We start from the raw sequence: 26206 nt of genomic DNA, 5'->3' as shown, positions 1-26206 counted from the left end.
ATGCCATCCCCAATTACTGCAGGTCTCCACTGCCTATTTCTACTGGTCACAGCGTGTTGCCAGACATCACAGGACTCAGGCTTTGATCCATTCATGCAATATGTAGTGAGTATCCTTTCCCAGCCCCATTGGTTTTCATTTGGTCACTGCTTGTAGCTGTGATAGCTCTCCTTTACATCAGCAAAAGCTTAGACAAAGTCAGTGTAAGATCAGATGGGGAAAATGAACCCAAAGTGTAAAAGAAATGGAGAAATCCAGAAACTGGACTCTTCTTGCTTCCCAGTCTTAAAGCCTCTCCAGAAGAAACCGAGCAAAACTTCTTGTTTCTCACTTGCGTTAGTCTGCAAGGGATTTAAATTGCTGCTCCCGTGGCTAAGCTTAGGTAACAGTTATATGGGCACTGTGCCTGGATGACATTCACCCATCCTATGAGAGAGGGAAACCAAACAAGTCTTGCCTAAGAAGTGGTGTGTCAACAAAGCCAGCTCAGGCACAGAGGTGCTCACAGGTAGGTGACAAGAGTGTCACCACTGTCTTGACAGTAGGACGTGAGTACACGTGACCAAAATGCCACTCCTGGGTGACTTGTGTTTAAATGTTGTGCTTGGACTCGGACTTCACTTCAGTTTCCTGCTCTTTCAATAATTCTCACATACCTCTTTTGTTTCATCAATAATGTGAATTATGGAAAGCTGTTTTGTGCTTCTTCCTGTATATGGGTTTGTTAACAGACAGTTTCTGCACAAATAGTCGCTAACTAGAAAGGACAAAAGAGGAAGAGTGAAAGGCCTGGACGCCTTCCTGTGTAACCTCATCTAGGTGTTCCTGCTCCGGCAGGGGGATTGGACTGGATGATCTTTTGAGGTCCCTTCCAATCCCTAACGGTCTGTGATTCTGTGATTCTGTGATTCTGTGAACGGACTGACCAAACGGAAGTTAAGACAGTCTAGTAAAGAAAACCAGTCTACAGTCTACCACCTCTTGGTCTATCACAATTATTATTAGAGCAGAAAATACTTACTTTCACACCGAATCACAGAATGGTAGAGGTTGGAAGGGACCTCTGGAGATCATCTTGTCTTCTGCATTATGAACCCTATCAAGCCACAATGGAATCTAGCATTTACGTTCAGCACTTGGCACCACAGGGACCATAGTGTCACAATGTAGCACAATGTGCTTTTTTGAGTAGGTTGAAAATGGGAAAGGAGTCATGAAGAGGAAGGTGGGAGCTCTTTAAGCTGTTTCTGCCCCTGTCTTGGCAAACCAATATACAACTGGTTCCAGCAGCCTCATCTGCCCTTCAGCAGATGTCTAATAGTGACCAAGTTTCTTGTTTGATCTGTTTTTTGATCTTGTTTGATCTGTTTTTTTCAAACCGTGTCCACCTCAACATAGGTATTTTCATTAAAAGACTAATACCTCATTTTTTAGCATTATTGATCCATGGTACACCCTGCAAATGAGTCATTATTTAATGATGTGAAATATGTGAAGTATTTAACAACATAGCAATACCCTGAAGTTTTGGGAGAGAATAATTAAAAAAGAAACCACTGAGTCTGAAACTGGAGGAAGACGTGGATCACAGCGGGCTTTCTATAACTCTCGCAGCAAACCTCTAAGGTAAAAGGCAGTGATCCTAGCAGTGCAAAAACACCAACGGACATTGGGATCGTCACTGCCAGCGCAGCTGTGATATGAAGCCCAGCTCTAATCACACACCGGATGGTTCCTTTATGTAAAGAGATGACTTAAGAGTTGCCAAGCTATTCACCCTTTCTGTAAATAAAGATTTCAGCGGGACTCAAGAAACTGGCAAAGCTGCAAACTTCCTGCCTGTGTCTTTGCTTGTTCTTTAGCCTTTCTTGCTAACTGTGGTGCCAGTGTATTTTTAGGGCATAATTAAAAAAATAAGATGGTCTGCATCTCACTTGGCTGCACCCTGCGTGAACTCAGTCTTACTGAAATTGTGCCACCATTGCCCTGGTCAACCATGTGCTACTGATAGTCCACTAAATAGCTGACCTGACACCTGAGCTGGAGCCAAGACATTTCCATCCCCTTTCTACTCCTACATGGGCTGGCTTTGCTTTGCAGAGCTGGAAGCTCAGAGCAAGGAGGAAAGCAAAGGCTAATGAGTCCGTTTTCTGGATTCAGAGATTGAATGGCCAGGTCTCCCAAGCAGTTCAGAAGGCTGGCCCAGGACTAAGGGCACTGCATCAGCCCCATAGCCAGTTTGCAGCTCACACACAGAATTCCTGCCAAGCTTAGACACTTGCCTTGCAGAGATATGCAAAGAGGTACCTGCAAACTCAGTACATCCCTCAGCTGGTGTTTAACATTTCCCTGCTTGGAAGATATAAATATTCTGTTGAAAGAGGAAAAGGGGAGCAGGGAGAGGCAAAGATTGATGGAAGGGAAAAAAAATTACCTATACTGGTATTTTCCTCACTAATTCCTTCATGCCAACCACAGCAGTTAAAGCTTAACTTTGGTTTTTCACAGACATTAACTGTCTTTTCTCCACAGGTTGGCAGTGCGCTTGGAGAGGAAAGCTTCGAACCAGAGATGCAAAGGCAGAAGCGAAACAGTAAGTACATAAATCACAGAATGTATGGTAATAGAGCAGGTTTCTGGTAAGCCAAGGGTAAAATAGCTATTGGGGACAGCATCTCTTGAGGTCATGGGATCATCAAGGATTGTGTAGTTGTGGTTCAACCCCAGCCAGTGGCTAAGCACCACACAGCTGTTCACTCACTCTGCCACAGTGGGATGGGGAGAGAACTGAAAGGCTAAAGTGAGAAAACTCATGGGTTGAGATAAAGACATTTTAATAGGTAATGTAAAGGCTGCATGCGCAAGCAAAGCAAAATAAAGAATTCATTCACTAATTCCCAGAGGCAGGCAGGTGTTTAGAGCCATTTCCAGGAAAGGAGGGCTCCATCACGGGTAGCTGTTACTTGGGAAGACAGATGCTGTAACTCCAAATGTACTCCGCTTCCTTCTTCCCCCAGCTTTTCTTGCTGAGCATGACATCATATGATATGGACATCAGTTGTGTGACACCATATTGGTCAGTTGGGGGCAATTGTGTCCCCTTCCAGCTTCTTCTGCATCTCCAGATTACTTGCTGGGAGGACAGAGTGGGAAAAAGAGACAGTCGCAATGCTGTGTAAACACTGCTCAGCAATAACTAAAACATGGTGTTATCAACACTGAGTTAATCACAAATCCAAGACATAAACCCATACGAGCTACTATGAAGAAATTTAACTCTGTCCCAGCCAAAACCAGCACAGTAGTGAAGGCACAGATGAAAGAGGTAGAAACGTCTGTCCGGTCAGAGATTGATATGTGTAAGCTCAGCTACTATGCAAGATGAAATACAAGGTGTAGGAAGAACCCCACAGCCTCCCAGTAGGACAGGGATCACAAGATAATCCTATGGTTGAAAACCCATCCACTTGCTGAGTCAAAGAAGTGAAAGGATAAGACAGATTTTTCTCTGTATATATCATGCCATTTATACCACTTTCCTATTGCTCTGAGACCAGAAAAATCTGGCTTTTGTCAGTCAAGCAACAGATAAAACACACACAGAATATCTGCTGAGTAGCAAACGAGAAGATTTCTTAAGCAGAATGCCACACTAAGTGGCATTAAGTAGCAATAGATGCCATTAAATAGCAACAGACACCATTAAATAACATCAGGTACCATTAAATAGCAACAGAGCCCAAATGCCAAAATGGAAGCCATCAATTTAGGATTTACCCTCACACATGCCATCTTATGCTACTTCTCTTTCAGTGCTTGTTTTTGACATTCCACCTCTGGAGTACACCATTGACATTGAAGTAAGTCTTACGGATTCAGCTTTTCTGGAGCCAGTCAAAGAGTATTTTAAAAACCTTAATCTTCCAGTTTCAACAAATATTTCAAATGTTGAGATGACAGTTTCAAGGATCAACGTTACAACAGGTGGGTTGGTTATTTACTTTTATGTTCTCTGGGTGACATGCTTTTTTGCCTGTAGTTGATCTCTCTCCCAGTTTTACCTTCCTTCTTTTTATCCCAGTTTTAGCCTCCTCACTTAGAAATCAGAAAAACTGAGCTGTCTTTGCTGCCTACTGAAAGACCCAATAAAAATGAAGCTCTAGCACACAACAGCATGTTTTGTTATCTGCATCCCACCACTCCTCTTCACATAATGTTGGCATTAGGAATAGCCCTGAATGCTTTGCTTTTTCTAAGGAAGGGACAAAGTCAGAGGAAGCCTGAGCCAAAGGATTTTGCTCCAGTTTGACTAACAAGCAGCCTGAGTTACTTTCAAGTTTCAGGAAGCTGTGACAGTGGTTTTCAGACTGTTTACTTCCCTCCACTTGCATTTCGAACGTAAATGGCTGTAAGAGGCTGTACTCTGACCCTGACAAAATGAGATGCAGTCTTTTCCTGATATAGTTCACTAAACGTATTCTTACAGGGCAAGATATCAGACAGGTTTTATTACGTGACCTGTGGTTGTGCAACATCTCATCTAAGTAATGAATACAGCAGAGGACATACAAACACACTGAGCATTTATAACAGTAGAGGAGGAGATTTGGTACCTTTTATCACTGGCCCATAAAGCAGTGAAAGGAAGGGTTCATCGGTTCTCAAAATAACATGCAAACGGATCTTTTCAAGGCTTTCAGGGTCACATACAAAGTGTGAAAATCACTTTGTTAATATCTTACTTTGCCAATGGCACATTAAGAGCAGCAACACTTACAGTGAAGTGTTTTGGCTTTTTATTTTTTAATTAGAATATATGTCTTTAAAGCACTTTTTGATAATATTACCTTCTATCATGCAGTGTCTGTCAGGATATGGCCAGAATAACACAGCACCCCACAAGCCACGGGGACTTTGAGTGACCACTACATGCTCTTACAATCTTTAAAAGGCTTTAATTTGCTTTCAGCCGAGGCAATACAGCAATATCCAATCTGAAAACCATCATAGGATGCTAGCCAATATGCCAGATAAAATTTTTAAGAAGAGGCTTCACATCTCCATTCAATTACTTAAAAGTAATTGAACAGACTTGTCTTTGTACCAGTCTGGTTCCCATTTCTGATTAGTCATTTATAATTAATATAGAAAGATTTGTATGGCAGCAGATCTTCATGCTTGCATCATTCAAGTGAACTCACAAGAAGGTCAACATTTAGTTGAGATCATTGGGGTAAAGGTACAGCAAGGAAAATATGTATCATGCAATATGTTAAGCCCTGTTTACCATTCTCACAGTATTTTTCTGTCTGTCTGACATCAGTCTGTCTGCCCAGTGGTGAGAACAGTAGCTGTTGTTCTTGTGAAAGTGGATATGCCTGGCCAAGTGCAGTGTGCGGTGACTTGATAACCTGCCCTTCTGTCGGCCTGCCCTGCGGCTACGTGAAGGAAATGCCTTTCTATGGGCCTTACTGTGAGCCTCAGACCGAAGGTAAGGAGAAACAGTGCTGAACTTCATCGTTGTACAACTCATATACCAGTTAGGAGATGGAATAATGTCAAAGGTGTGATAAAGCAGTACATCAGGACTGAGCAGGCTACTTCATTGCCTATGAATGTGGAAAGTCTGTAGAGATGCTCTAGAGCTCTTCCTTTTGTGATGTGAGCCCACCATGACCCAAGTACTTGGAGATATTTAGTGCCATACTGAAGCCCCAGCTCCTGGAATCACGTACATGCCTCTTTGGTACTTTCAGCTTCCACTAAGCAAAGAAAGTTTCATCTCATCAGATTTTCAACAGAGAAACATACAAATGTGATCAAAATAAACAGAAGGCCAGAAAATCTCTGCTATGAAGAAAAGGCTGAGAGAGCTGGGGTTGGTCAGCCTGGAGAAGAGAAGGCTCCAGGGAGACCTTACTGTGGCCTTTCCGTACTTAAAGGGAGCTTATAATAGGACAAGGAGCAGTGGTTAAACTGAAAGAGTGCAGGTTTAAATTGGACATAAGGAAGACATTTTTTATTATGAGGATGTTGAGACGCTGGAACAGGTTGCCGAGACAAGCTGAGGATGCTCCATCATTGGAAGTGTTCAAGGTCGGGTGGAACCCATGCCTCTCGTGGCAGGGAGGTTGGACTAAGTGGTCTTTAAAGGTCCTTTACAACCTAAACCATTGTATGAACCTAAGATTCTGTGATTAAAGTTATAGGAAAAAGCTATGGAATCACTTTGTAAGCATTGCTTTTCATTTTTTTACGTTATTTTAATGTTTTTCTTTACAGACTCATGTGGTATGGGAGAGCCCATTGTCATGAAAATGTCAGTCAGACTTGACACAGTCTTTTGGAGTGATCTCGGGGATTCTTCTTCTGAATTATACAAAAAATACAAAGCTGACCTTGAAAAAGCGGTAATGACTTTAGTTTTCCATCTCTGAAGGTAGAAAGCCATCTAAGAAACATAGTATTTACCCTAAATATCTGGGAAATAGGGTGCACTGTCACTGTCTCTGTGGGGAGCTGTGAAGTATGGAGCAACAGAGTTGACCTCATTTGAAAGGCAATGACAATATTTCCATTCGTTTTAATATGCTGGTTGACAGGGAAGTATTTAGGAATTTTTTGCATCAAAAGCATGAAAAAAAAAAGCACATTACTGGTCCTAACTTAAATCCACATAGGAGAACACAGAATCAAACCATCAACACAAATTTATCCCATGACTGTGGGGAGAGCACCAGACCTGATCTATCAGATATGCAGCATGCTCTTACTCACATCAGTGTTGAATGGAGAGTTTCCTATTTTAAGCATGCTTGAATAATATACAGAGGACTTATGAAATGTGATATGTCTTTGTTTACAGTTTAATGCTAGCTACGGATGTTTACCAGGCTTTGTGTCAGCCACAGTGACTGGTTTCAGGTAAGTAAACTATTTCCTTTTTTCCTGGAAGACACAAATCTTTCTGTCTGGTCTCAAGGAGACATTGGTCAGAAAAGACTACATTCTCTCTGGCTAGAACCCACATTCAGTACCTAGATACTGAATAATAGTATAATAGCTGGAAAGGAAAGCCCAACTATTAGCATGGAAATAAGACTAAGGGTAAAATTCAATACTGTGCAAAAGTCCAAGAAACATAATCATTCTCCATCTGGATCAAAGCCTTTCGTGGGAAAGACTGAATTCCACCCAAAAGGGGAAAAGGACGTAAATAAACCCAGCATTACCTCCCAGGTGATCAGGAAGGTGAATTAGTACATTGACTCTAGATGAAAGAGACATTACTTAAGTCTGCACATATTTAAACACAGCTGTATTTTAGGTTTTCGAAGGAATGTTTACTAGAAATAGACAGCAGATGAAGGAGATATCACATAAAGGTGTTCTTACTTTGGGAAGGGCTGTAGCACAACCTTCTTGTGTACCAGAGCCAGTCCTGAATCACAACAGGGACCTTCACAGGGGAGCCCTGTGGAGCCTTCCTAGCCATGCAAGATGGGTCACCACAACATAGAAAACCACTAATATGCAAGGTTATTTAATTCCAATGCTTCTCTCATTCTTGGATCTGTTTAGACCTGGAAGTGTTTTTGTGGACTATGAAGTAAAAGCAGAAGCAGCAAGCTTCGATCAGATAACAAATGCCAACAAAATGGTACCACAATTTCTAGATTCATTGTACCAGCTAAACCCAGCTACCTTCATAGCAGAAATAACTGGTAAGTTAAAAGCTCTCTCATTATTGTCTTTCCACCTTTACTTTAGTATTTCTAGCCTGAACCACATAGCTGCCTTGCACTGTTGATTGTTTGGCACTGGACCTTCAAAATCATATGCTGAGTGTATATTAGTTATGAAGCACCTAGGAGTCTCACAAGATGAAAGGCCGCGTATGGATGTGAGCTAAAATTGCAGTAACACAGGATGGTGTTCTTTCTCTTCCCAGATCACACAAACTTCACTGTGAGTCCTGTGGACATTTTTGAAGGGGATACAGTAAGACTGATCTGTGAGATAAATTCAACATCTCAGAATGTCACCTGGTATCACTTTGATCAGATCATCTCAAACAGCTTCCGGTATTCAATGAAGAGAAGAGTTACAAGGACAGCCTCAAGGTCGATTCTCAACATTTTCAACATTACGAAGAAGGATTATGGTATGATTTTCTATCGTTAAAACAGCAGATGTAAATCTCTAGCATGGCTAGTTCTATAAACAGCAAAGAGGAATGCAGTGACTGCATTTTCCTAGAGAAAATGTGAAAAATGCACTGTTCCTCATAGTCCTCTTGTGTTTTTTTTCTTTAATGAATTATATGCTGACTGGTATAGCCAGTAAGATGTGAACTGACTGAGGTGGCTATACAAGCCTGGGTATTCTTGGAGAGTAGTGTAGGGGAAAGGGACCTGGGGGTCCTGGTGGACAGCAGGATGACCATGAGCCAGCACTGTGCCCTTGTGGCCAAGAAGGCCAATGGCATCCTGGGGTGTATCAGGAGGGGGGTGGTGAGTAGGTCGAGAGAGGTTCTCCTCCCCCTCTACTCTGCCCTGGTGAGACCGCATCTGAAATACTGTGTCCAGTTCTGGGCCCCTCAGTTCAAGAAGGACAGGGAACTGCTGGAGAGAGTCCAGCGTAGGGCTACAAAGATGATCAAGGGAGTGGAGCATCTCCCTTATGAGGAGCAGCTGAGGGAGCTGGGTCTCTTTAGTTTGCAGAAGAGGAGACTGAGGGGAGACCTCATTCATGTTTATAAATATTTAAAGGGTGAGTGTCACGAGGATGGAGCCAGGCTCTTCTTGGTGACAAACAATGATAGGACAAGAGGTAACGGACACAAGCTGGAACACAGGAGGTTCCACTTAAATTTGAGAAGAAACTTCTTCTCAGTGAGGGTGACAGAGCCCTGGACCAGGCTGCCCAGAGAGGCTGTGGAGTCTCCTTCTCTGGAGACATTCAAAACCCACCTGGACGCCTTCCTGTGCAACCTCATCTAGGTGTTCCTGCTCAGGCAGGGGGATTGGACTGGATGATCTTTTGAGGTCCCTTCCAATCCCTAACGTTCTGTGATTCTGTGATTCTGTGATTCTTAGTGCCAGGCTTCACTGCCGTACCACAGGAGACAGCAATGACTACATGTCTGTGAGGTCTTCCCACCCTTTCAGTGTGGTAAATTAAGGCTGTGGTTGAATTTGTCCTTGATGGCCCTTTCCTCCCTTTCTAAACACAACCTAACTAATCAGAGCTCGGAGTTACAGTTTTTCATGTGTTCATGTTTATGGCTTTTTGGAAACCAGAAACAGGTAAATTGGTGGTGCTGGGAGGAGTTATCAGGGGAATTATCATGTGTTATCACAGCTTTGACTCAAGCTCCAACTCAGTTCTTCTCTTTAGACCATGAGTTTTACATTCAACTTCAAAAAGGGTAGTCTGTGACCAGGTATTTGGGCACACATCCAGAAGATAGGAGTCATGGGTCCAAACTTATTCGGGCTAAGGACTCCCTGAACCTCTGTGTCTTCACTCTTATGGAAGTGGCCTACTCACTTGGATATCCCAATGAGGAAGGGGAACCCATGTGCTTAAAGTACAAAGAAAGTTTGGAGCTCTGATTACCTATTTCAAAAAGAAGCCTGGCTGCATCCAGAGGTCAAGTGCCTGAGAAAGTGTTTGATAAATATTCGGGTCTCTTTGGCAATACCTCCTGAGCAGTCTATGTGCCCACACACTCAGAGACTCAGCTCTTGTGGAGTCCACCCTGAGCACCAATCTCTCACCCATTCTGCGTAGGAACACTTTGCACAGTCAGTCTACATTTTTGCCATGACATATTGCTGCCACTTGGACTATGGGCAATATACAGATCCCAAAAACACCAACTCAGCCAGATTTTAAGTATTTCAGTCCCAGAGTGCTGGTCTCCTCTCAAGTACCCGTCAACAGTGAAGCTGCCTAGTCTGGATATATTTGGTGACAGGAGTCTGCAGAGAGCATATTGCAGATGACCTGAGGGTTTATTTTGATTTGCAAGTAGCAGAGCCACTGCAGAGCAGTGAGATGTGAAAACTGGGTGTAGAAGTAGCTCCCAGCTCCTAACTCCAAAAGTAGAGTTAAAAACAGAAAAATGTGTTCTGAGTGCTAATATATTGCCTATGCTTTACAGGACCCTACAGCTGCTCTTTCACAAGGAGCAATCAGTTCCACACACTGATATACAAGGCCACAAAAACAATATCAGCCTCTCCGCTATACGTCACTCCAAACTTAAACAGCATCGACATTATATGCAACAGTCCTGAAGTGCAGACAAACAGTCCACTGCTGTCCTGTTGTATTGACAGGCATTTACCATCGCTTACTGGTCACTGGAAAGTAAATGGAGAAATCAATATTACAGGTAAGATAAACAAAATATTGTCTCTCGCCTGCTAGGCTTGTTCATTCTTTAGAGACCTTCGCCTAATTGCCTGTTCCAAAGACCAACTCCTAGGATGAATACAGGGTCTGCTGCAAAGGTGTGTGTGTGGGGGGGGAAGGTCAGTGGATGGACAGCGTGGTACAGACTCCATATGTGCTGTGCAGGTGCCAGTGGGATTCTGGGCATCTCCATGCACTGTGCAGACATTAATCCTCAAAACTGTGCCATCTTGGATGGAAACAGTTTCCTGGACTGGCATCATACTCACTTTTTCCCAAAAGCTTAATTCTACATTCTCAAGTTTTGAGAGCAAGGAAGTGTGATAAACTCTATCTCCAGAATCACTCTTGGGGTATGAAAAGTTTCTGTGTACCACATACCAAGATTTGACAACAAAAAGAGGCAGGAGGTACACTTTGAAACAGCTGCAGCATAGCTAAACACTGACTGGAATAATCTCCCAGGGGAAGTGGTAAATTCCCCTACACTGGTCAGTTTTAAGAGTCAGCTTGACGGGGTGCTGACTCAACTCATTTAAACTATACTTTTACCTTAAGAGGTTGGACTGGATGGTCCTTGTGGTCTCTTCCAACCTGGGATTCTATGATTCTATGATCGAGTCTATGATCTCTCCACCTGTAGTTGTGATAAGCCACATGCCAGTTGAGTCAGTGGCATCCCACAAGGCTGCACTTGTAATAAGAGTTAATGAAGTGCCAAGTAAATATGTTACAAAGAGTTACAAGATAGCATCAACAGAAACTCATAAATCTACGAAACATAAACAGTCTATTGCTTTTTTAATATTTTATGGGTATAGATTAAATGTTTACTGTTAACCGTTTGTTATAAATTTAACTTAGCAGAAAGCAGGACAGCAAAATGAGAGAAAAACCTTCAAAGCTCACATGAACAGTCATTTCCACAGAGGACAGGTATTGGTGAGCAGTGGTGTTGCAGAGAGAGGGGTGATCCTGGCTTGAGCTGTTTCACTCTCGATTTGCTGTGGCCAGGCTTTCCCCCAGGAACTCTGCTCTTGTGCCAGATGCACTTTCAGCTGCAGCTTGGGACAGCTTTAGTGGGGTTTTCTGGGGATTTTTCAGGATTTTTTTATTATCCTGAGGTATCCAAGCAATGCTGTTACTCTCAGTTAGGCTTGTTTTGGCAGTAGGTGCCCAACACTGCTGAGAGCCATCTTCAGGCCTTTGGAAGACCGCTGTGACTGTTGACAGAGTAAAAGAGGTGAATGAACGTCAGCAATGATGAGTTAAAAGCACCATGCTGTGAAAGTTTACATACAAAACCACAGGATTTTCCTTAGCTAGAGTGATTTCTCCTGGTTTCCAGAGCCCAGGTATTTTTAGTCATCCATAGCCCTTCAAGGAGTGCTTATTTCTCTCCAGGAGTCTCCAGCTTCAGTGAAAACTGCACTGAATACAGGCTTAAAATCACTGAATCACTATGTCCACCTGAGAAGTCAGGTTCAGTGACAACATACACATGTGAGCTGCAGACTGGACATGGTGCCAGGAGCAGTCAAAGCATCAGAGTGACGTACCTCCGGACAGGTAAGAGTCAGGTAACAGACCATCAGCTCTTTAATGTGTAGGTGGACTCCGAGGCACGTGTCATTCGCAAGAAAATTATTATAACAAGTGATTCTCAATGATATGACGTTTATCTTGTGTTGTCTCAGCCCATGTAACAATATCTTCGAGTATAAAGTCATCAGTTTCCGAGGGATATGCATTCAACATAACGTGCAAAAGTGATGTGAACAATTACGACGCTGTCAGTTGGAAAATCCAGTCTGGTAGTAACACAAAAACAGTAAACTGTGGTACGTGCATCAAAAATAGCAAATTCCCAGCCACATCTGTGCTCACAGTGAGGACTGCCACACTGGACTGGAGCGGTGAGTGAACATGGTTTGTACTGGCTACAAGGGCAATGAAATCTCTGTGCCAGACTATTTACAGGATCCCTAGCCCTGTGGATTACTGTGAAGCCTGGCCACAGTAAATATAAAATATTATTAAAAATTATATTAAAATATATATATAATCTTTTATACATTATATAAAAGATTATAAAGAATTATAAAAGTTCTAATGTTAACCGCTGGAGGATAGCAAGATGTTACGCTGCCAACACCACTATACTTGTTCAGTTTTGGTGCTCATGACCATACAAAAGCAGAGGAGCACTTCTGTTGACTGAGACATAGTTTTGTGTCTCTTCTTTCAGGCACCTACATCTGCACATTCTCCCAGAAGCATTTGGAGAGCTCTGCCAATCTGACAATCGAGGTTATCTCTTTGCCTCTGAAGCAGAACATCCTGATGGACCCCGTTGAAGCATGCATACGCTGCAAAGTGCAACAAGCCCTTGAGTGCTGCATAAGTGCTAACACCATGGAAGATTACACTGTTACGTTTGTGGTTCAACAAAATGAATTTCAAGTTGGTAAGAAACAAGAAACTTGCAGAATCACTAATTGAAATATACAACCCGCTCCCTGTGTTTTTTTGTTTTCGGTTAGACCTGTGTAACCAAGTCATACTTATTGCTATTATTACAACCCACAAGTACTCCTGAGAGACTAAAAAAGGCAAACGGACTTTTTTATGATGGTTGCCATGCCTGGAGAACATGGCTCAGATTAACAGAAGAGCCACTGAAGCCACTGCTCCAGTGATAAATACGTAATAATAATATGAAAACGTAATGCTTGATTTGCCTTGCTGGGCACTGAGAAGTGAGCATCCTCATCATTAGAAATTGCTGAACTCCTTTTATTTGCTATTGTCTTCCACTCTGCCAGTTTTTATGAACTGAGTATTGAGGAAATATTACTAAAGAAGATCTACTAATTCATTAAAAATTTAGTATAATACATTAAGAATGCAATTCAAGGAACTATTTTCTTCAAGGACAGAGGTAACAGATCTTTAACAGCACAAAAGCCTAGGCTTCTACATCTTCACATTTGGGGCAGTTCTGCAGCTTCAGATGTTTTTATATACTAGGGTTTTCAAGTGGGTTACAAAATGGTTAATTTTTTAAAAAACAATGAAGGCCCACCTAAACCAACTCAGAACACACTCAGGAGTGCAAAATCAGGCTGAAGTGTAAAGCAGGTGGAAACTGAGGGGTCCTTCAGCTGCTAAGGAAAATGCCATGATCTTGGAAGCAATTGAAGTCAGACACAGGCATATCAAAAAGCAATGGGAGTGTGGTATGAATCCTGAGTTCAAATGAACCATACAAGAACAGCAAAAGTGTCCTAGCCTAAATGAAATCCCTGGGATAGAAGCATAAGCAGGAAGAGTATTCTACAAAATGGCTTCTAAAGCAAATTTTGGTTCCAAAAGAGTGTTTGGGCAGGATTTGCTCATACATCAGTATTTGAAAAGGTACTGATCGGGCGGCAGCTGCCAGAAGATCAATAAGTGGGGAGTAAGAGACAGAGATCAGCCTACAGAAAGGGAGTTTTTCCATAAAGGACGTTTTTTTTCCTCTAGGACCCACAGAAAAGAAAGTTTTGCAGAAGTGTTCTGGTGTCCAGTAGCTGATTGACCCCAAATCTGTGTTAACCTATCTTAACTTTTCCACACAGGGAAAAAGAAGAAAGGCAATTACTTTTGCTACATGTACAATTACACAGAAACAGAATGCAAAGAGGAAGAGCTCACAGCATATTGCAGGTTTACAAACCGCATTGGACATAGCGTCATCAGTGAATCTATAAGACTGTTCCTGATACCTGGTAAGCAAACAGTCACTATTTGAAGCTGTTTAACATCAAATTCTAGTATCTTTGCTAAACCAGATGCCACAAATTTATCATTGGTGGCACATTAACAGGAGTGGTTTTTGTTAGCCAAGAATTTTGTCTCCTTTTTTGACAGGAAATGCTGAAATATAGAGGAAAATAGCAATTCTACTGTAATTTTTAAAAAATAAATAGACAAGATGTTTTGTCTCCACTGTATTTGACAGTGTCCCCAGCAAGTTCCCAAGCAGTTACAGTTGAGTCATCTTTTGTCCCTGCTTCCTTCTGGTGCAGCCTGCACCACCAAGCATAGTCTCCTGTGTTGAAATGTGGTCATGCAGCTCCCAGCTTGCACCAACAATTTAGCAAGGGTAAAAGATTGTGGTGCCTTGGAGGAAGTCATCTAGCTCAGGAGGTGAGCCTGTGGGAGAGCAAACCACTCTGAACTCAAGTATGGCACTTTTTTTGTTGTTTAGTTCTGTCCGGGGTTTGGATATTTCAGCTTCTTATTCTGCATTGGAAAGAAAGAAATATTGGACATCCCTATAATGCAGATTATTTTTTTTCCTACAGTGGTGCCTACTGTTGAATCACTCTTTCTGGCCAGATTTCACTCTCTTAGGCTATAAATGTGCAGGCACTTTATTTACTTTAATAAGCAGATATTTACTGATAATGACTAACTCAATCAAAGCCAATTAGCAAGACTCATTATTCATTAAAAAATTGTTGAGACCTCAGTGTCAAAGTTTTAATGAACTTCCTATTAATTAGTGCTACAGCAGCACTGAGTACCTTAGCAGAATATACTTTGTGGGCATTACTGTTCACATAGCAGTCAATATAATCCCACTCCACTCCTATCTAACCATGTCACCTAACAGAAATATCCTAAAACTTTGGCTATTTGTTTGTTGATTTGATTCAGTACTCAAAAACAAGCGGATTTATTCAATTTCTTTTTCAATTCCATGACTTCAAAAATTTGGGAATGCAAGGCATATACAACCTGAAAAGTCATAATTAGTGAAGAGAGCAAGCTGAAATCCTAACTAACTAAAAGACCTGTGAACTTCAGGGGGTCACAGGCTTGATGGGGGCAAATTATTAATCTCTCTGCCTCTTAATTTTTGATCTCTATGTCTTTTTCCCAATACAGATAACAAAGTTTCCTGCTCAGACAGCCTTGGCATTGGAAGCGAAGAGGACATATTAATAAAGCCATGCCAAGTTAAGTCAAACGATACAGAAGATTTTACCCGAGGCAATATAACTTACAGGTGCTCCAACAAATCATGGGTGGTTTCAAAGGATAACTGTCTGTTTGTACCAGTAAACAACCTGCTGACTAGTGCTGAGGTAACGTTTGTGAGTTTTCTAGAGCTTGGGGCAGGGGGTGGGCAAGAAATAGGAAAAATAGCAAAAATTTTTGTTGACTGGTTCTTTGATTAACATAATCTAAAATACATGAAACATTAAAAAGATCAAATATTTCATTAAAACTATCTTTTAAAAGATAAAAAGTATGATTTGCTATATCTACACAAGTCAGTGAAAGAGGCTAGGTCCCCTTCTCTGGCCCAGAGGGCACATGGCACTGCATGACTAACATCCATACACACGAATGCTCCCTCCCCCAGACAAGATGACCTTATTCATAGCACCCAGGGGGAGCGGTGGCCGGCCCAGGGTGTTCCCTGAACCATGCTCAGGCATTGCTTTGGTGAAGGTTGACTGGCACAAGCCCAAAGCAGCTACAGAGCACGCTAACAACAATGTATAGGGACAACTCTGGCCCACTGCCCAAACTCAGCCCCAGGCCCTGTTCAGCTTGCCCTGTCCACCACTACACTTCACAGATAGGTGCTGGGCCTTGGGTTTCAAGCTGAAATTTCGTATCATAGTGTTCTTCACTTCTACACATCATCCAGAGTTACCCATCTCAGCAAGATTAGATGAGAACCATTATCTTACTTTCATCAAATACTTACTGTGTTTATTTTAGTAAATTGGGTACAGCAAGGTCCCAGACAGAGAGATACAGCTACTCGATTATGTGTTTTCTTAAGTTGCTAGATTGCTGCCTCATACAGTTTGGGGCCAGGCCAACTATTGTATCGCTCAAAATTTCCAGGAGCAGTCTGAGAGTTATCACAAAAAAGAAACCACTCTCAATCGGCAGTTAGGTTACCCTGTTCTGGAAGGTCAGAGAGCTGAACACTACCAGCATGGCTCTGTTTATTTTACTGGTATAGAGATAGCCATTATGAAGGACAATCAAGCTCTGGGCCAATTGCACACATGTGATGTACTGTTATCTTCTGTTCCAGTCCTTGGTCAACAGTCCTGAGGCAAAAGCAAACCTACCTAACTACCTTGCAGAGCTTAAGGAAGTAACAGGAAAGGAGCAAAACCTAATAAGCCATTCTTCTGCAAACATAGGTGCAATCGTCACCATTCTGGATATGGTCTCCTCTATCCCAGCAGATGCAGAGGAACCTACTATTCATGTAAGGTTTTATTTTATTTCTTACCTATATTTATAAAGGAGAAGAAGTAGAAAAAAAGGGTTGAAGTAAAGATAGGGATCGAGCAAGGAAAATCAATTAGATATTATAACAAATGAATGGCAAAACATATCTTAAAAACACTTGGAAACCTTGATTGTGAGGTCCAGAGGATAAGTACTGCTCTTCTGAGCAGAAAAGTGCAAAGAAACTTGATGTTTTATACCTGGAGAATACTACATTTAAGAGAGAGAGAAATCAAAGATAACACAAAGACTGAGAAAGAGGGGAAAGAAGGTTGGAAGAAGAAAAAATACTAAGAATATATGAAAAAAAGCCACTCAGCTCCACTTTTGGAAACCTTAACTTGAAAATAGGGCATTCAGAGGGTCAGTATCTGAAGGTTTCACAGGGACTGAGCAAAATATGAAAATGCTGATATTTTTCAAAAGGCAATTATAGGACCAGCCAGAAATTACCATAAGAAACAACAACGATTTGTATGGGATTTCAGTAACTGCATTATTTTGTTGTTGTTCCAGAATTTCCTCTCCACAGTGGACTTGATTGTTGCTGATTCCACAGCTGGAGCTTGGGAAGACCTGAATAAAGAGAAGATACTCAAAAGTTCTTTGTTACTGTATTCAGTGGAAAATTTTTCCCTGAAACTCCAACCAGTTAATAATACCATTCCTCCTGTCTCTGCGAACACCCTTCAGCTACAAGGCATAGTTTTCACAGGAAATAACAACACAGTTTATAATAAGAGCTTCCACACAGAAAACCTTACAGCTAGCGTGCTCATTGATGAAACCGAAATTCAGACTCTAACCCAAAATTCAACCATTGTCAGTGTGATGTACTCAACACTTGGAAATATTTTGCCCCGGAATGAGTATGAGTGTGTGAACGGCTTACTGATATCAACAACTGTGAGCAGCAACAGAAGCCAGAAGTTCGATATTAATATGATCTTTGCAAAGAGAATCTCATCCTTAACCACACCCCAGTGTGTCTTTTGGAACTTCACACTCAACGAGCACAGAGGTGGCTGGGATACTCGTGGTTGCACACCCACAGAGGCAGAAGATAAAGTCCTTTGCTCCTGCAATCACTTGACATCATTCTCCATTCTGATGTCACCTGAGAAATCCTCCTCCCAGATAATAATTGAAGATTATATTACCTATGTCGGCCTGGCCATTTCCATCTTGAGTTTGTTGGTCTGCATTATAATTGAATCCTTAGTCTGGAAATACGTGACAAACAACACAACTTCCTATATGCGCCATGTCTGTATCTTCAACATAGCCACATCACTGCTGATTGCTGACATTTGGTTCATTGTCACTGCCTCCATCAGTGACCAAAAGCAACAGATAAGCAGAGATATCTGTTTTGTGGCCACCTTCTTCATCCATTTATTCTACCTGTGTGTCTTTTTCTGGATGCTCAGCCTGGGCCTCATTCTTTTCTACAGACTGGTCTTCATCTTGCATAACACAAGCAAGACTGCTCAGAAGGCAGTGGCATTCTGTCTGGGATATGGGTGTCCCTTTGTCATTGCAGTCATCACCATCGCTGTCACACTGCCAAGGAACAATTACACTGCAAAGGATGTCTGCTGGCTCAACTGGAATGACAGCAAAGCTCTCTTGGCCTTTGTCATACCTGCCCTGATCATTGTGGCCATGAATTTGTTCATCACAGCAGTAGTAATAATAAAAATACTGAGGCCAACTATTGGGGATAGGTCAAACAGGCAGGAGAGGAACTCTTTGTTTCAAATTGGCAAAAGTGTGGCCATCTTGACACCACTGTTAGGCCTCACCTGGGGATTTGGCTTTGCCACCATCATCAAAGACAGCCATCGAGCTTTCCACATCCTCTTTGCTCTGCTTAATGCTTTGCAGGTGAGTTGCACATATGTATGTTTTTGTTTCCTCTATGACCATTTAACATGTAGTGATATTCTTGCAGTGCTGTGCTTGGAGGAGGTATAAAAACAGCTTGCAAAAGCTCAGGGTTGCCTTCTACATCCTCATTCCCAAAGGAATTTATGGGAAACCCATTCCAGGAATTCAGGAGTATTTCGTATTTTCAGCTGCCTTAACAGGTGTGCCTTTATAGATAAAGCTGACATAAAGATAACTTTTAACTCTGACAGTAGTTTTGAGAAAAAGCTTTTAATTCTTGAAAATTAGGAAAATAATCCTATTATGTTCAAGTGTGAAAGTTTCAGCATGTCTGGTCTCATTTACAGTGTATCTGGAGGCATCATATTAGGATATTGTGGGTTCAGGAAATGGGGGATTATAAAGAACATGAAAGTCACCAAGAATGGCTAAGTAATACCAATAATAAAGAGAAGAACTGACCAAAACACATGTGATTGAGGCTTTTCAGTTAGTATGACTTTCATGGCATATTTAGGTGGCCAGTAGTATGCCAATACAACAGGATTTCTTAAGGACACAATAGTTATGTATACTTCATTTCTTAAGAATGGCATCAAAATTGCATGCTTCAGATGAAAGTCATTTTGCTTTTAAATATTGCGAGCATGCTAGCTTATCCAAGGAGCATAAGCAGGGCTTGTCTTCCTCACACAAAAGTCCCTTCTTCCAAACATGTTTAGTGCTCGCAGACTATCCATGTCACTTATGTAGACCAGATATACACCCAGTTTAAGTAGGCCAGTCCTGGAGAACTCCTACAGCATCAGCAGTTCATTATGTGAGATGCAGTTAGAAAAATGTCCTCTGTCAAAGAGTTCAAGCAGTCAACATGGGCAGTAACTGAAATAATTATGAGGTACTGCAATTAAAAGGTTGGTGTCGTCAAACTGTGTGTCATTATCTGTCTTCTAGGGATTATTCATTTTGGTGTTTGGGACTCTCTGGGACAAGAAGGTAAGAATTCAAACTCTTTCTTATATCATGTGAAAATACTGTTGGAATTTGAACATAATTGCTGTGTTTTCTGATTTTTTTAAAAAATAGATACAAGAAGCCCTGCTGAAGAGGAATTCAATGCCCAAATGGAGTTCACAGCATACAAAGGTTAGAGGTTTGACCTAAGAATGTATTTCAGAGTTGCTGCTGAATAGTCTAACATTCTACAAGTGTGTTCTAAGACAAATGCACTTTTTATTCTGAATTATTTATTAGAACTACTCAGAGAAAGACACTAATAACAAAAATATGAATATAACCCCTTTTTCAAAGTTCATTATTTCACCTATAATTGGGTAAAAAAATGAGAAAGAAGTTGATGGACATTTGCTCGAAGTTCCACAAGAAATAAGACCAGACCATTCAGTGCCTAGGGAAAAAAAACAAAAAAAAGAAGTAATGTTGCAAACAGGTACTGGATCCTTAAGGAACATCCTGGAAAGACTCTCTTCCTTCCACAGAGACTTTCTCTGGCCCAATAACTCTTACACTCCTACCTTCATTGAAGCAGAGCTTGAATGGGCATCTGGAAATGCCTCTGCTCAGGATAGGCATTTGCATTAAAGGGGGGAAACAACTTTCACTACAATCTTCAAAAGAAAAAATAAATTTTGGACAATGCCTCAGGAAAATGACTGCTAAATAATACGATTAGGACAAAAACAGAGACAGTGTTTCTGCTGAACAGAGATACCACAGAATCACAGAAAAGTTGAGGTTGAAAAGAACCTCCGGAGATCATCCAGTCCAAACCCACTGCTCAGAGCAAGGTAAACTAGAGCAGCTTGCTTAGGACACTGTCCTGTCAGGTTTTCAGTATCTCTAAAGCTGGAGAACCCAATAACCCTATGGACACAAAGCTGTGGTGTTTTGCCACCATCAGAATTTTAAAAAATCTTTTTTTATTATTAAATGGAATTTCTTACATTTCAATTTATGCTCCAGAGATGAAGACTCTGAAAAAAAGTGCTCAGTGGCTGTTTGAAAAAGGTAAAACAGGGCTCAGGTGCTGTGAGCTACTGGGCAGCCATGGAGCTACACTGTCTTGTGCCAGCCACATATCTGCTCCCTTGATGCCTTCTGATCTTTAGCGGCTCCTGGTTCCTCTTCCCATTCGTTCTTCACCTTCACACATCTCGTGGCACTGTAAGATTTTCATTCAAAATGCCTAAAAGGAGGCAGAGCTATTTAAGCCACAGCAAAATGCTGGCATGGGGACAGCTGAGCTTAATTAAGTTCAAAAAAGCTATAGCCCGGTTGGAAAGATGCAGAGCAGAACAAGTGCCAAAGAGGTGGGAGGACTGCTGTGCTAGAATGACATGGGAGTGTTAAGCCTGGACAGCTGATGGGGAATGTTGAAGTGATGGATGCTGCTATGAGGCCATGGAGAAAATAGGACATCCAGTTTGATAACTACAGACCAAAACTGACCCTAAGGAGTGGCAGATTCAAAGCAACAAGGGAGATTGAGACCACCTTGCTCCTGGATCTTTTGAATGGTGGAAATTTTCCTTGGTTTTCTTGTGGTTTGCTCCATTTTGTGTAAGCTCAATAGGCCATTGATGGCTGTTAAACACCAAGGCCTTGCCTCTGCCTCCACCTCCAGAAGTCTCTATTCCTCTGACATCCAGAGATGGAAAGAACTTTTTGAAGATCTGCTGCTACGAGCTTTCTTTGCCTAGGACCCACATTGGACAGGAAGCAACTGGGCTAGAGGATCCTTGGCTCCAACCAAGTGCAAATCTCCTTAGGCCATTAAGCAACCACTGCCCATTAGAAAGGCTGGGGAATGGTGTCTCAGTGTTAATAAAGGAGGAAGAGCACAGCAACACCTGCTTTTACAATGAGGCTTGAGAAACCTCTAAAGCAGAACATAGGAGGCCAACCACACAGGGAGTCATAGCCGCAGTGACCCAGGATGAGTCTTACAGCCCTAGGAGAGGGCCAAGAGCTGAGGCTGCAGCCTAATGATCACCTCACAAAGAGCTCTGCTGGCTGAAGATGTGTTTTGGCTACAGAGTTGTTTGTTATCCTCTCCTTCCAAGTGATGCCAAAGGTGTGTTCACCTCTACTTCTGCACAAGAGGTGCCACATTCCCAGGCACAGAATACAGAAAAGTTTCATCCAACAGGAATAAAATATCTCTATCTGGGACGGCTGCGTGAGGATTTGTTCTAACAAATAAATGCTTATTTCAATGTACACTTCTGCATTTATAACCCTTAACCAAAGAAGACACCCCAGGATGGGTAAGGGATTAAAGGCAGGTCATGGTTTAACCCCAGCTGGCAACTAAGCATCACACAGACATTTGCTCACTTCTGCCCTGGTGGGATGGGGGAGCAAATCAGAAGAGCAGAAGTGATAAAACTCTGAGTTCAGATAAAAACAGTTTAATACATAAAGCAAAAGCCATGCACACAAGCAAAAGAAACCAAGGAATTCATTTACTGCTTCCCATTGGCAAGCAGGTGTTCAGCCATCTCCAGGAAGGCAGGGCTCCATCACACGTAACAATTACTTGGGAAGACAAACACTATCGCTCCAAACGTCTCTGCCTTCCTTCTTCTTCCCCCAGCTTCATGTGCTGAGCATGATGCCATACGGTATGGAACATCCCTTTGGTCAGTTTGGGTCAGCTGTTCCAGCTGTGTCCCCTCCCAACTTCTTTATCACCCCCAACCTGCTCACTGGTGGGGTGATGTGAGAGTCAGAAAAGACCTTGACTCTGTGTAAGCACTGCTCAGTAGTAACTAAAACATCTCTGTATTATTAACACTGTTTTCAGCATAAATCCAAAACATAGCCCCATACTAGCTACTATAAAGAAAATTAACTCTATCCCAGCCAAAAACAGCACAAGGCATCAGAATAACCACTGGCATTTGGGATGGAAAAAGAAGATGCTGGTAAATGCTAGCATTCATATATTTATCTGAATAAGGTATATTCAGAAAAGCCTGTAGAGGTATTGCTAAAGAACTGGGAAGCAGACTGAAAAGAACAGCATAATTAAGACAGATTTTTACATAACCTCAGAGGAATTAAGGAGCCCATTAAGGCTGGACTGTCAGTTCAGGGGAGCAGCGTTGGCTCAAATCCCTTCAGCTTCCCCAAGAATCAAAGAATTGCTCAAGTTGGAAAGTACCTCCACAGATCATCTCATATTACCCTCCCACTCAGAGCATGGTCAGCTAGAGCTCAGGGTCATGTCCAGTTGGGTTTCGAGTAGCTCCAAGGATGGAGACTCCACAATCTCTCCGTGCAGCCTTTTCCTGTGTTTGACCAAACTCAGTGAAAAAGTTTCTTTTTAAGTGGGATTTCCTGTATTTCTATTTGTTCCCACCACCTCTTGTCCTTTTGTTGGGCACAGATGAGAAAAGCCTGGCTCTGTCTCCATTCCCACCACTTCCTTTCCTTTCATTGGGCACCATTGAGAAAAGTCTGGCTTTGTCTCTACTCCTTTCCAGTCAGACAGCCCTCAGCATGTCCTGGTGCATGAAATTGTTCCTCCTCGGGGAGAAGGGGACCTTGCATTTCCCTTTGCTGAACTTCATAAGATTCCTGTCAGCCCATTTCTCCTGGTTGTTGAGGTCCCTTCGAATGACAGCAGACTCATCTGACCTATCAGCCACTCATTCCACTTTTATATGCAGACTTGGTCAGAGTGCACTTCTCCCATCTTCTGTATCATTAATGAAGATGTTAAACCAGTATTGGACCCAGTAGTGGCCTCTCTGCATGTCCCCTCCAGGAATGTGCTGAAGGCACAGAAGAAGGCAGCTTGTGTCAGGAAAAGACCGGAAAAACACAGTTTCTGCCTCACGTTACTTCATTTAGGATCCCCAGAACCATCCACCTGGGTTTCTTTTAACGAGTACTCCAAGTATTCTGGCGTTTTCTGCAGGAGGATTACTCTTGGGAATCCAGGTCTGAGAACATTTCCTAATGCACTTTTAAAGTGCATTTCTTCTTTCTGGCTTCAAAATGCCATCTACTGGATGTGGCACTATTCTGACTGTGGAGACTGCTTTTTTCCCAGGAAACTGGAGGAAGACAGGAACAATTGATACAACTATCATTAAGCATGTCGGTTTCTTCATGACATATCCAGCAGAATAAAGCAGAGAGAACAAGTTGTTAAGTCCTGGAATCCAATTCTGAATTCCTTTTCAGACAAAATCTCCTGGGCCAGACACATCCAACCCCAGTTGACACTGTGGAAGCTCCCCCAGGTGGTGGGAATTGGGATATTTCCTTGGCAGTTCTGCTGATAAGGAGTAAATAAACTAAGATCAAAGTCTTTGATCAAGCTTTTTAGATGTGATTAATTTACCTCCTTCTTCTACCACCTTATGATGTAGGTGACAATGGACAAAACTGCCTAATTTCCCCACCGTGGTACAACCTAATAAATGGAGAGGGACTGAACAGAAAATGTTCTGTTTTCCATACGTTTTAACACACCTTTTGGAGAACTCCTATGATATTCTCAATCCACTCCAGAGACGAAAAAGAAACTTCACTGCAGCAGCAAAAAGTTTCTTCCTTCCCATCTGGACTGTAGAGAGCTGTGTTCCAATGCCCTCTAGTGTGTCAAGTTAAATCTGCCTCTGATTATCTCAGGCTATTGGCCTTCAACAACTGTCCCCAAGCATATAAATCTTAGCTTTTCTGGCTACCTTCATGAATATAAGGGACCAGAACTCTGTACTGTCTGATATGACAGACTCTGGAGCCCAAGCCATCTTCCCTTTGCAACAGTTAGAGACACACTGTTTGCGTCCTGTAGTTTCTTTAAAAGTTGATCTCCTTTGTTGCCATCATAAACATGCAAATGGGTGAACCTGGTGTGTCCCAAACACCTACCTTGTCCCTTTGTGAATTGTCTGCTTGTATTACTGAACAACGTTTTACTGTAACCTTTTTTATCCTCCCTCAATATGGCTGCAAAGGAAGTTCTAGTCTTTTGACAAAAAACAATTTTCTCTCTTACAGTCCAGCTCTCTGATCCTGGTGACACCAATGCTTGCTATGAGCTATCCATTTTCAAGAACCTTTAACAACTTATGTGGTAAAACAGGTATGTGATAATAGATCTCTTCTACTAAAGCACAAACAAGGTTTGGCCCGTGTTCTCACTCTTGGGGTCTGTCTGTCCTGCTATCTGTCTATCTATCGATCGATCGATCTATTTATCTATCTATCTATCTCTTCAAAGGTTTTCTGGCAGGCATTCTATGAATGTCACCAATTCAGTTATGACTTGATTTTGCAATAAGTTTCCTGAAACTATGAATAATTTCATTCCTAAATGTGCGATCTTTGCATCCAACCATTGCTCAGAGAAGATGGTGACATCTGGTCAAAGTGGAATATGAAGGAGTTAAATATAGACAAGTAACTGCTTTTTAAGAGTCTGTTTATTAGTCAGATAATGACACAGGACATTGGTCTCCTACTGTGCTACAATAAGTTTACAAGAGTACACTAGTCAAATCCAGAAACCTCCAACCAGAAAAATGAGACTTGCCCACAACTGCCTCCCATGCTGCTGCCACTGGAATTTCCCATATTATTGGCATTCTCTTCCATACTCTGCTCTTGGGCTCTGTGCACCATGGTCTTAGTTTAGAGCCCTGCAGTCACAAGAGGGAGGCAGCTGAGATTCACCTCAAGACTATGTCTTCTAGATGCATCTCCAGGCTCAAGGAAGACCAGTAAGTTCCTCTGTTTGTGTGAGTAAATTACTACCCTATGACATGGTCACCAGTTCAAGCTGACATATCCTGGCTGTGTCATCAAATACTTCGAATTCTGTGGTTGCTGGTTTTGCTGTAATCCAGCTAGTATCAGAGCTGCAGACCAAGTCAAAGCCACCTGGGTCATCAGGACAAGTGTAACTGTTCTTACTTTGCAGTGCCAACGTGTCCCAGGCTATCCGTCCTTATGTCTAACCACTATGCTTTGTTTTGCAGGAAAATACAGAGTGTCGTCTTCAGAACCTTCCACCTCTTCCTCTGAAAACACTTCCAAGGCATATTCCTTGCTTAACTGAGGCACTGCAAATGCTAAATCAGATGACTCTGAAAGGATCTCTGCCCTTTCCAAGACACAAACGAAAAGCACCTGTGAATCGTCAAGAAGTGGACTGCTTTACTTTGATTAAGCTGTGCTTCGGTGCATTCTTCTGGAATAATAATTTCTGGTTAACATGTAAGGCAGGGAAGCTTTGAGAGGTGGAATTTTACAGGGGCTGCCAATCCCAGAAGATATGACAAGATGTTTTAAGCTTGGAAGGATTTCAAGGCCTTCAAGTGCCGGAAAAGACATTGAGAGTGAAGAATTCTCAGCCTTTAAGAGGGTGCTTAGCACTATGCAGTACTGAGCCATGAACTGCAGTGCCATATACAGCTGTTGTCCAGTGGCTTTTATATTCCCTCTATCAGCTCTCTGAAGGAGAGGCCAAAGGCCTGTGCAGACACACAAGTACCTCATAGCTGCTGTCCTGCCCTCAAATTAGAGTCTGGAAAGGCCATAGGGTATA

The 26206-nt window shown here is 42.1% G+C and overlaps 1 protein-coding gene across 1 annotated transcript; it reads left to right on the top strand.

Moving 5' to 3' along the window:
• GPR116 (G protein-coupled receptor 116) lies at positions 1-25717 on the top strand. The gene is made up of 20 exons (XM_010186674.1): positions 1-105; positions 2533-2593; positions 3814-3984; positions 5324-5491; positions 6283-6410; positions 6866-6924; positions 7582-7724; positions 7952-8164; positions 10169-10402; positions 11827-11991; positions 12120-12338; positions 12671-12889; positions 14043-14192; positions 15358-15557; positions 16529-16708; positions 17248-18618; positions 19576-19617; positions 19708-19767; positions 24658-24742; positions 25638-25717. Exons 1-20 carry the CDS (start codon positions 1-3, stop codon positions 25715-25717), a joined length of 4053 nt encoding a protein of 1350 aa, XP_010184976.1.
• Positions 25718-26206: the final 489 nt, after the last annotated feature.

This window comes from Mesitornis unicolor, unplaced genomic scaffold (genome assembly GCF_000695765.1).
Source record: "Mesitornis unicolor isolate BGI_N332 unplaced genomic scaffold, ASM69576v1 scaffold7920, whole genome shotgun sequence".
Classification (NCBI taxonomy): domain Eukaryota; kingdom Metazoa; phylum Chordata; class Aves; order Mesitornithiformes; family Mesitornithidae; genus Mesitornis; species Mesitornis unicolor.
Note: the sequence above shows the minus strand (reverse complement) of the source record. Positions and strands in the feature narration are given on the sequence as shown.

What these genes read in the sequence shown, in the direction of transcription:
- GPR116 (XM_010186674.1), top strand. Translation starts at nt 1, where the DNA reads ATGCCATCCCCAATTACTGCAGGTCTCCACTGCCTATTTCTACTGGTC. An exon ending in AAGGATCAACGTTACAACAG is followed by an intron (nt 3,985 to 5,323) that starts GTGGGTTGGTTA and finishes GTCTGACATCAG; the next exon opens with TCTGTCTGCCCAGTGGTGAG. An exon ending in CTCTGCTTAATGCTTTGCAG is followed by an intron (nt 18,619 to 19,575) that starts GTGAGTTGCACA and finishes TCTGTCTTCTAG; the next exon opens with GGATTATTCATTTTGGTGTT.